This window comes from Pezoporus flaviventris, unplaced genomic scaffold (assembly GCF_033815535.1).
Source record: "Pezoporus flaviventris isolate CSIRO_AGI_PZ_B2104156 unplaced genomic scaffold, CSIRO_AGI_Pfla_v1 ptg000132l, whole genome shotgun sequence".
NCBI classification, from domain to species: Eukaryota; Metazoa; Chordata; class Aves; order Psittaciformes; family Psittacidae; genus Pezoporus; species Pezoporus flaviventris.
This window is the reverse complement of record NW_026892680.1, coordinates 619,062-629,076: the sequence shown is the minus strand read 5'-3', so window position 1 is coordinate 629,076 and position 10,015 is coordinate 619,062. Positions and strand designations below refer to the sequence as shown.

The following is a 10,015-nucleotide window of genomic DNA, read 5'->3' as shown; positions in this document are numbered from 1 at the left end:
CTGCGCATCCAAGCCAGAAGACTGGAGTACAAGCTACCACTTCAAAACGCATCTTGTTTGTTCACTTCTCAGTGCCGGGAGGTTGCATCATTGCTAGGACAAAACTGAGAGTGTCTTTAGAGGTAGAGAGAAACAAACGACCAAAACACAAGGCACAGAATGAACCTGTAGCATCCAAGTCAGAGTCTTAGCTCGGGGGATGACAACTCCAAATACTGAAGCAGCCTTCTTGATGCTGCAATTCACTCCTGGGTCTCCTGACTTAAAACCTGATTTAACATTTGGCCAGGGACCGACCACTCCTGTTTAAAGGTAAGGGTGTTCTTGGATAAGCTCAAAACCACTTAAACCCTCTTGAATCCTCACACAAATCTGGCATCAGAAATATTTTTAAGTAGATATTTGACAGAGGTTTTATTAACCAGGATTTATAATGTCATCGTTTCTTGATGATGATCTCACATCTAATTGCGTGAAAAGGCAACATTTTGCTGCTGCAACCTGACCTGCTGGTTTGAGCTTGCAAGATCTCCTGTTCTTCACAGTGTGTTGCTGGGGGAATATAGAAATGCAGCCTCCTCTTTCTCTTGGGACTGGAACCCTGCCCAATGGCTGCAGGCAAGCAATGGCTTTGCTCCAGCTAAAGCAGGGATGGGAATCATCGGACAAGCTGAAGCAGCACTCTCATCCTGCTTCCCCTGGCCAGTTTCTTGGAGAAGGGCAAAGTGAAAAGAGTTTTTCCAAATCCAAACACTGAAAAATCACCAAAAAAACCCCAAAAGGATGATCCAGTGTCTGGTTATTTGCAAAACTCTTTCCTGTAGTACTCGTTTTTAGCTGCTGACACAGAGCTGGAAATAGCCTCACCCAGGGCAACAGGAAAGCAATTCTGATACGAATAGTTCCAGCCGTGACCTCTATAGCAATACATGAACCCCATCTCCCAGCTGAGTTCCCTTTATGACAGCTGGACCTGAGTGATAAGTGCAGTGCTTGGTCATTCCACAAGCACTTGGCAGAGTATTTCCGCCGGTTAATGGGCTCCGGGATAACAGTTGAGCTGCTTTCTCCACACCTCCCTCACCAACAAGCAGAGAGTTGTTTTCCAATGTGTGAACTCTAAAAGCACTGGCATTTCTAAAACTCACTGCAAATGGACATTTTCTGAGCAAAGCTCACCCTGTGAAGTTTGTGTGTAAAGCATCCTTTACTACAACTCTTGTAGGCAGTGCTTAATAGATGATAGACAAGGAAAGCGGACAGTAACCTCCATGGTGCTTGCCTCCCTTTTTTTCCTTAATGGGACTAACCAACCTACAGCAGCACCAGGGTCTCGGTGCCATGGGAGCATGGGTGACTGAGGGTCACAAATTTTATCACCAGAAGCAATGCAGCCATCAGTTCTTGTAGAACTTCATTGTTTTCTACTGTTCCTTCAGTCTCGCTTCCTTACAAATTCCTTCTTCAATGACTTAATCTCTCCCATCCTGAAACCCCAACACTGACTGAAAGCTGAGATCACAGTACAAGCATTCATTTTTGAATCACAGAATGCTTTGGGTTGAAAGGGCATTAAGATCATCCAGTTCCAACCCCCTGCCATGCGCAGGGGCACCTTCCACTGGAGCAGCTTGCTCCAAGCCCCTGTGTCCAACCTGGCCTTGAGCACTGCCAGGGATGGGGCAGCCACAGCTCCTCTGGGCACCCTGTGCCAGCGCCTCAGCACCCTCACAGGGAAGAGCTTCTGCCTTAGATCTAACCTGAACTCCCCGTTTCAGTCTGAACCCATCACCCCTTGTCCTGTCGCTGCAGTCCCTGATGAAGAGCTCCTCCCCAGCATCCTTGATGAAGAGCCCCTCCCCAGCATCCTTGTAGCCCCCCCCCCCCTCAGACACTGGAAGCTGCTCTGAAATCTCCAGGCAGCTTCTCTTCTCCAGGCTGAACAGCCCCAATGTTCTCAGCCTGTCCCCATACAGGAGGTGCTCCAGCCCCAGCCCTCCTTTTTTTTCCCCTATGGAAATAACAGTAATAAGGTTTAGATATAACTGGACTGGAAAAAAAAGCCAGAATGTTTTTAGTAAAAGATTGAAGGAAAAGAGACTTTCAGGTTCCTTTATTAATGGTTTTACTTATTTATATGGAAAGTGGTCTCTGCACAGTTCTGAAAGAGATGAGCCTTTACGGAGGCCAGTGAAGCCATGCTTATCCATAGGCTGGGTGACCACGAGTGAACACTTGACATCTGTAGTCAGAGGAGGATCTATCAAATTAGAGGATTTTTTTTTCTTAAGACTTGTGTGAAACTTGCTGTTCAAGGCTGTATTACATAGGAAAGAGAATGAATAAAGAGGTTTGCTGGCCTCTCTCTTCCACTCACACAGCAAAGGAAATGTGCTTGCATTTGTGTACGTAAGTAGCTATGTGCGCGCTCTGAAAATAAGAGGCAGCTGAGTTATGACAGTGACCTGTGATCAAAAATTACAGTTAAACACCCAGTGAGTTCTGAGAGAGGGTTTTAAGGGGATTACCATCTCAAAAAGATGCAGCAAGGCAACTGAACCAGTTGTCTGGTTTGAGAGCTATGAGCTGAACTTAACCCAAAAGTGTACCAGTATGTTTATTGCACTATCCAGCCACTACCTATTCCAGTAGTCTGGAACTTTTCAAGAGTTGCCTGTTTTATTACTCCTGTAGTTACCTTTATTGCAGAGTAAGATAGTTTGACAAACGAAAGTCCAGCACCTGGCATAACTGATGCCACAACACTGGTGCTCTCTGCCGCATACAGTGATGCTAACATTATTCATGATATGCCAGCGGAGAAGTTCCACTGCCACCTGCTTACGTAAAATGAGCTGTGTATGGCAGAAACGGGTTCCCAACATGTTGTTAATAATGAAATGATTTGCTGTTATTCTCCTGAAAACCAGCAGCAGCCCCCCACTAAGGAATGTGGAGCACAGCCCACAAAGCATTTCTCCTGTCCTCCCTCTAATTGTTTAAGCTGGAAGGAAGAAAAAGCTTCACTTTCTCCAACTATCCACACGCTCCTGCAAGACAACAAGTACAAAGCTGAAACCATGTTAAAATATGTCTTTATGTTGGTTTACACTGATTCTAGAGAACGCATAAGGCAACCGATTTTAATACCCTTTTCTCCGGGAAATGTGACCTGAACAACGAAGCCCGCATGATCACCAAATGAAAGCAAGTGCAGATACATGCAGGAGGTCCTTCAGGGAAGTGGCATGAGTCCCATGAGTTGTGGTTCATTTATTTTTGGTTTCTTGGTTGTGAGGCCATGTACAGTGCTACTAGACAGTAGATCGTGCCGCCTATTGTTAGAGCCATAGTGGTCCGATAAAGCAGCCTGTCCGGAACTCCTCGTTTCAGGTGTACTGGCAGCCCGTCTGGTTTCTGTGGGGAGGGGTGAAACAGAGAACAAAAAAGGAAGTGAACACCCATATCAAGACCATAAGGAACAAGCTTAATTGGGGTGAATTAAAAGAATTCCACATGGGAAACCTCCTGACAAATAGGCTATCTGCAATCAAGTGGACTCTGCAGTGTTCATTTAGCAAGACAAACGCAAAGGCAAGTTAATCTATTAGCCAAAGCTGTTAAGTGCAGGCAGAGAGAACTTATCTTGCAGTATGTCTCAAGAGGATCTGGGTGGAAAAAGTGTCACTAAGAAATGAATGTGAAAAAGATACGTATAAAAAGTGATTCACCAAGTTAGCACGACACATTCCAAATGCAAGCAGCGGGTAAGAGAGAAGAGGGAAGGTTATACAAAGCACATGCTTGAACTCTCTTAAGAATTAACTGGTTTTACGAGAAGTCCTAGTACACTTAGAAACTGCTTAACTAACAGACTGGCTTTGAGGACTTCACTGTGCTTTTCTACTGCCTTATAAGCAGCTTCAAAGTATACACACAACAGTAATGATCTGCTCTGCTCCTTCAGATCTGCTTTAAGGCACACGCTTGGATTCCCAGGCAGAAAGCGCTTCCAGTTGTCAAATAACATAGTAAGAATCTTCCAAAGCCAGGGAAAAGGCAGACAATATAACTGGACTTTCCACTTTCTGTACTTATCTCCTCTGTAAGGCATATACTACCTTGTAGTACAGTACAAGTACACAGGTTATACCATACTTGACACTTTCTTAACTAGACTTGACAAAATGCTGCTCTAGTAGAATGACAGAGGTAGTTAGCTACATTAAAATAGGGAAAGATACGTCTCACTCTTGTTTTCTGTAAGTTACTCGAATTTTTTCATTACCTGAAAAAGTTTCTGTAGGTCTGGCACCTTGTTTTTACCCAAGAAAGAATCAGTTGCTGGTATATCTGAAGCAAGTTTAGATGTTGTCAGAGCTGGGGATTCAGTGGAAACTATTGGTTTGAGTCCCTGCATAAATAAAGATTAAAATATCAAGGAATATAACACTTGCAAATGCACCAATTGTCACATTAGGCAGGCACTGCCAGTCATTACAAGGATACATTAGAAAGAGTATTTATCTGGTATGAGGACCTGTGACAATGAGCTAAGGTTGGCACACTGGTTTCTGAGCTACATCTTTGGGTCAGGGCTTAGGATCCTTTCTGATTTCTCAATGTACTCCCCATGAGCAGCTTCACATGGCAGAAGAGAAATCCTCAGTGTAAGAACTGTTGCCTACGAGGGTGCTGGGGAGGGACTCTTCATCAGGGACTGCAGCCATAGGACAAGGGGTGATGGGTTCACACTGAAACAGGGCAAGTTCAGGTTAGATCTAAGGCAGAAGCTCTTCCCTGTGAGGGTGCTGAGGCGCTGGCACAGGGTGCCCAAGGAATTTGTGAATGCTCCATTGTTTGAGGCCAGGCTGGATGGAGCACTGGCTGGCATGGCTTAGTGTGAGGTGTCCCTGCCCATGGCAGGGGGTTGGAACTGGATGACCTTAAGCTCCTTTCCAACCCAAACCGTTCTATGATTCTATGAATTTATTCCAGTCCTTGGACAAGGTACAGCAGATGTGTGCTCGTGCAGAAGAGTCAACATCAGCTGATTTCATCAGCACTGCTGAAGCCCTTGGTGAAATCCAAGCCAACAAACAGAATTACCTGCCTACCCCTCTGTAAAGACTGTTTGTTTCCCTGTCAGAGGCCTGAAGGTTGGCAACATGCACAAGGGTAAAAGGAACTCGTTGCCTTGCTAGTGTGAATTCCCAAGTTAGATTTGCGTTTCTGTGACAGCCCAAACCAGTTCAGGATTTGGAGCAGTTCCATGGCAATACCACCACACTTCAGCTATTGCATGTTAGGGGAATTGCTCAAACAGATCAGAGAATGAGAAAGTAGAAAAAACTGAGGTAAGGACCAAAATGGCAAAGGGGAAACAGGTAAGAAAGTTAAGCTGAGAATTCTTATTTCTGAGCATGCACTGAAGCAGCTTTTATAGGCTCGCTGAACCCAGACACATCTAAATAGTATGTCCTTCATAGCAGAAAATACCTCCCTGTAAGAGGTTAAATATATCTGTTGCCACTAACACAAGGAATTTTTTAGGTAGGATCACTTGAGGCTTTGTATTAGGATGACACAAGTAAGTAAAAGCAATTTTGTGTATGTTTTAAGGACCATCTACAGCATAGGTTAATCATTATAATTTCTCAACTAACTCCAAGCAATTCATAACAGCTAAAGTCACCAGATCGGTGTTCTGTGGGGTTTTTAAACAGCCACAAGCAGAAGAAGTTGCATCAAGTCTAGATATGGTAGTACGACTAAATTTCTACTAGGATCACAGTCAGCCTTGAACTAGGGAGAAGCTCACACAGTCATCCTCACCTGACAGCATCTGAAACTGATCCCACTCTTTGTACCTTAAACACCAGCCAACTATTTGAAGTAATAGCGTTTACTGAATTTGTAGCAGTGATGGCAGTCATTATCCTCCTAAATGTGAGTAGTAGTTTTTAACCTCCTGTTTATTCGAGCAGGCTATGTTGTTCATACTACTGTACATAACTTTTCTAAATGAAAAATTAAGTCTTCTAAGAATGCCAGCACTGAGACGGAAAGAACAGCACAGGTTTCAGACTATGAGATTTCTTTTTGTTAGGATAAGCTGTTACGTTCCTGTCAGCAAAAGCATTTCAGAAATACATTCTGACCGATACTTTGCAAGCCCCCACTAAGCTTAAACCTGCATTAGAACAACACTCCATTGGGAAACATCAGAATGGAACAGCACAGAATTGACTGAATTGTTATACTGCCTGTTCGAGCAAGCAGGATTTGAATTGCAGGGTGTCTTCATCTTTGCAGAAACATCAAGACAAATAAAAGTGTAAACAGCGAGCTGTTTTACATGCTGAGCTATGGTTTTATCAAATACAGCAAAGAAATGGGAAGGAAAAAGAATTTACTTCATTTTGGACTTAGCATCTATTCACTCAAGTGATTTCTTTCTATTTTAGTCCCTATTTATCAGTTTAATCGGAGCGATGCACCTGAATGCGTCACAAAAAGGCAAATTCTACCAAAAGGCTGGCCTCAGAACACTGTAAAAAGGGACTGAAGGTGACTTTTGAAAATGCAGCTATTCTCTGTTCTGTTGCATAGCTTGTTTGCTTGCTACAATAGTTGAGGACTAAGCTGTGTGAATGATGAGCCAGACACAAAAGACAGAGTCTGAAAACCCCACATCTATGAAGCGAGACTTGTGTGAAATTCTCCTGCTTGGAGACAATCTCATCCTCTCTATTATACTCTCTCAAAAACCAGGCTTTCACATTTCAGTGGTGGCACTGAAATGAAAGACAACGCCTGATGATGACCTACAAAGGAATCACAGTGTTCTGGAAGAGAAGTATTTCTGAGCCTTGGCCATTCTCCTTCTTGCTTGCAGAACACAAGTGAGATCTATCCAGACTTTGTTTCTATCTGCAGCGATACTTATCTGCGAAGCTGGTTTTGCATGGACCTTTTACCAACCCAGTTATGATATATGACGCTACAGCATTTTCATCTAGAAGATGTCAAGAACTCGTGATTTATCATGTCTTTCTGTATCTAGTATAATGATATTCATAGCTAATATTCATTAATAGAACAGGATGTGGGATAACAGAGAATTCCCTATTCTCCTCTTATCTTGCTTCTGCCTTTTTAATCCCCCCAAAGCTAAAGATATACTTAAAAGGGGATGATTGTTGTAATGTAATGGAGCCTGCTGAACAGAAAGTTAGGTAACACTCCACGACCTGGGCTCCAGAAGCCAGATGTTTTAGGACAGCTTTACTCCAGGTGGTTTATCAGAGCTTTCTGTATTTTTATGTTGGGGTTTTTCTCTTGGGATCCTACAAGGGATGCATTATTTGCAGACAGATAGTCACGGTGACCTAAAGCCTATGTATAAACACTATGTATTCTTAGTGTTCTAAGCTATACTCTTCCAGAAAGGAGGCACTTTACTGCTTGGGCTTGAAGCCCTTTTGCCCACCTGTGTGATGGTAACCCTAGCCTTTGCTTTCCTCTACACAAATGAAGTGTCGATGTTTATTCTTTGGCTATGACTTTGTGCAGAAGAGATAATAATGCAACAGTGGCAAATGTTTTCTAGCACAGGAGCCTGTTGGATGTGCACTTAATGAACAGATGTACTTTATCCTACTGTCTTCCCTGTGCCCTGCACCTCTATTACTAGGAGGAAGCCTTCCAAAGAGTGATGGGAAAAGAGTAAAATGAAAATCCTTCTTGGGAAAGAAACTGCCACATCAGAAAGTCACTGCTGCCCCACTCTTTACTTCAGATCTTGTGGTAATTCAGGACAGAAGGGTCCTCTGGAGCTCATTAGTCCAAACTGAGCTGAGGGTGCTGAGGCGCTGGCACAGGGTGCCCAGAGAAGCTGTGGCTGCCCCATCCCTGGCAGTGCTCAAGGCCAGGTTGGACACAGGGGCTTGGAGCAAGCTGCTCTAGTGTGAGATGTCTCTGCCCGTGGCAGGGGGTTGGAAAGGGATGATCTTAAGGTTCTCTCCAACCCAAACCAGTCTGTGATTCTCTATGACTGTTGTCTGGAGGCAGTTCTTTGGCAAGCCTGACTTCTTAAAAATCACCCTTCCAAACCTAAACCTCCAGGGTTTGTGTTGTTCTGTTTTGAGGAATTTGGTTTTTGTTTTTTTTTTATTACTAAACTGTAAGAACTTAATTTTTTCAAAGTTTAGTCAAAAACCTGAATGCTGCTTAGCAACTACGCTGCATTAGGCCCATGACATAACCACATTACAGACTTCCTAGGATTACTTAGGATTCACCATTGATGCACGTACAAAGCAAGCATGTTCTGTGGTTTCTTTTCACCGATAGGAAATGCTTTATGTATTTAATGCCTTAATGCTTGATGTAATCAGGATCTACCCTCCCTTCCCTAGGCTCCCCTCACTCTTGCAGAATTAACCATGCGCTTGAAGCACTTAAAGTACAACCGTATGTAATGCCACTTTTAACCCTCTCTTCCCTCAGCTCCCCTCACTCTTGCAGAATTAACCACGCACTTGAAGCTCTTAAAATATAACCTTATATAATGCCACTTTTAACCTTTATGTGCATGGTACCCAGGTCAGCGTCATAAGGAGGAAAGGCTGGTTTTCATTTTGCTTTAAACAAACCTCCCTAGACGCGTGTCCTCCCTACTAAGGCTGTGAATGCTTTCAGGAGTTAGTTTTTGTGCATGCAGGGACAAGGGACGGCGATTTGAGAGCCAGGTTAAGATGCCAGCAGCCACTGCTCCAGCCTGGGGGGCTCCTGCATGGCAGGAGCCTGCTGTAACACCCAACACATCCCAAGAGGCGCCTCGCCTTGCCCAAGGTCACTCGACCGGTGATGAGACACGGAGGGAAGATCCCTCCCCAGCCGTACAAACGGCAGCACGGAACCGCCCGCCGCCGCCACCACCGCTGCCCCTCCACCGGCCGGGCCGGCTCCGGGCGGCGGGGAAGAGGACGGGGAAGGTCACGGCGGCGCGGGCGGGCGGCGCGGCCCGGTTACCTGCGGGTTGTAGGCCTCGGCCGCCGCCGCCCCGACCAGCCGCTGCGTGAAGCCGTGGAACCTGTAGTACATAGCGGGCAGCACCGGCGAGCGGCCCCGGCGGCACACCGGCTGCGACGCCTCGCCACCAAGGACCCCTGGACGTGAAAGGGCCCCGCCGGCTCGCGGCTCCTCGCCGCGAACGCCTGCGAGCGGTGAGCACGGGAAGCCGCCGGTGGAGCGGGGTGGAACAGCAGTGCGGAGAAGGACACGAATCGCTGCTAAAGCGGCGGGAGCGCGACTCTCCGCTCTGCCGCGTTCGAAGGGAGATGAGGCATTTTCCAGTCAGGCAGCAGCTCGGGCAGCCAACGACCCGAGCCGTCGTGCGCTTGCGCAGCGCCGCTCCAGCCGAAGGGCAGCGGGACGCGAGTCGGCCGCTGGTGCTGTGGAGGGGCGGGGTTGGCATCAGCCAATCGGCGCAGCGGGATGGGAGGCTCCGCCCACTGAGGGCGGGGCTTACCGTGGCCGGGGGAGCCGCACGGGTGTGCCGCGGGTGCGCATGCGTGGAGCAGGCGCCGGGTGAGGGCGGGTGCTCCGCGGCTCCCTCAGGCGCGGCCGCCGCCGGGGTGCTCGCAGTCGGCGGCCGCCGGTGTCCGAGTGGGTGCCTGTGGGGGCAGCGGCGGGTTCGGTTTGCGGAGCGTGATCTCGGTGTCCGTATCACGAGGATGGCAGTGCCCCGATGAGGTCTGGAGGCATCTGAAATTGACCGTTTGGTTCATAAAGTGAGGCGGGAAACCAGCGTGGTACGCCAGGGGAAGGCGGTGCGGTGCTGCTGCTGCTGCTGGAAGCCTCATCACGGAATCCCAGCCTGGTTTGGGCTGGAAGGGACCTTAGAGCTCACCCAGATCCAACCCCTGCCGTGGCAGGGACACCTTCCACTAGAGCAGCTTGCTCCAAGCCCCTGCGTCCAACCTGGCCTTGAGCACTGCCAGGGATGGGG

At 47.0% G+C, this 10,015-nt stretch overlaps 1 protein-coding gene across 2 annotated transcripts; it reads right to left on the bottom strand.

Moving 5' to 3' along the window:
* Nucleotides 1–3,078: 3,078 nt before the first annotated feature.
* LOC133282676 (cytochrome c oxidase subunit 7A-related protein, mitochondrial) lies at nucleotides 3,079–9,152 on the bottom strand. Of its 2 annotated transcripts, XM_061478822.1 has the most exons (3): nucleotides 9,037–9,152; nucleotides 4,289–4,414; nucleotides 3,079–3,417 (listed from the first exon to the last, which is right to left on the bottom strand). In XM_061478822.1, the coding sequence occupies exons 1-3, from the start codon at nucleotides 9,106–9,108 to the stop codon at nucleotides 3,274–3,276; spliced, it is 342 nt and encodes a 113-aa protein (XP_061334806.1). In that variant the 5' UTR covers nucleotides 9,109–9,152; the 3' UTR covers nucleotides 3,079–3,273. The 2 variants fall into 2 exon arrangements, with proteins under 2 accessions (XP_061334806.1, XP_061334807.1); XM_061478823.1 differs by lacking the exon at nucleotides 4,289–4,414 and having other exon boundaries at nucleotides 9,037–9,150.
* Nucleotides 9,153–10,015: the final 863 nt, after the last annotated feature.

What these genes read in the sequence shown, in the direction of transcription:
- LOC133282676 (XM_061478822.1), bottom strand. Translation starts at nt 9,108, where the DNA reads ATGTACTACAGGTTCCACGGCTTCACGCAGCGGCTGGTCGGGGCGGCG. An exon ending in CCGAGGCCTACAACCCGCAG is followed by an intron (nt 4,415 to 9,036) that starts GTAACCGGGCCG and finishes TTATTTATGCAG; the next exon opens with GGACTCAAACCAATAGTTTC. An exon ending in ACCTACAGAAACTTTTTCAG is followed by an intron (nt 3,418 to 4,288) that starts GTAATGAAAAAA and finishes CCCTCCCCACAG; the next exon opens with AAACCAGACGGGCTGCCAGT.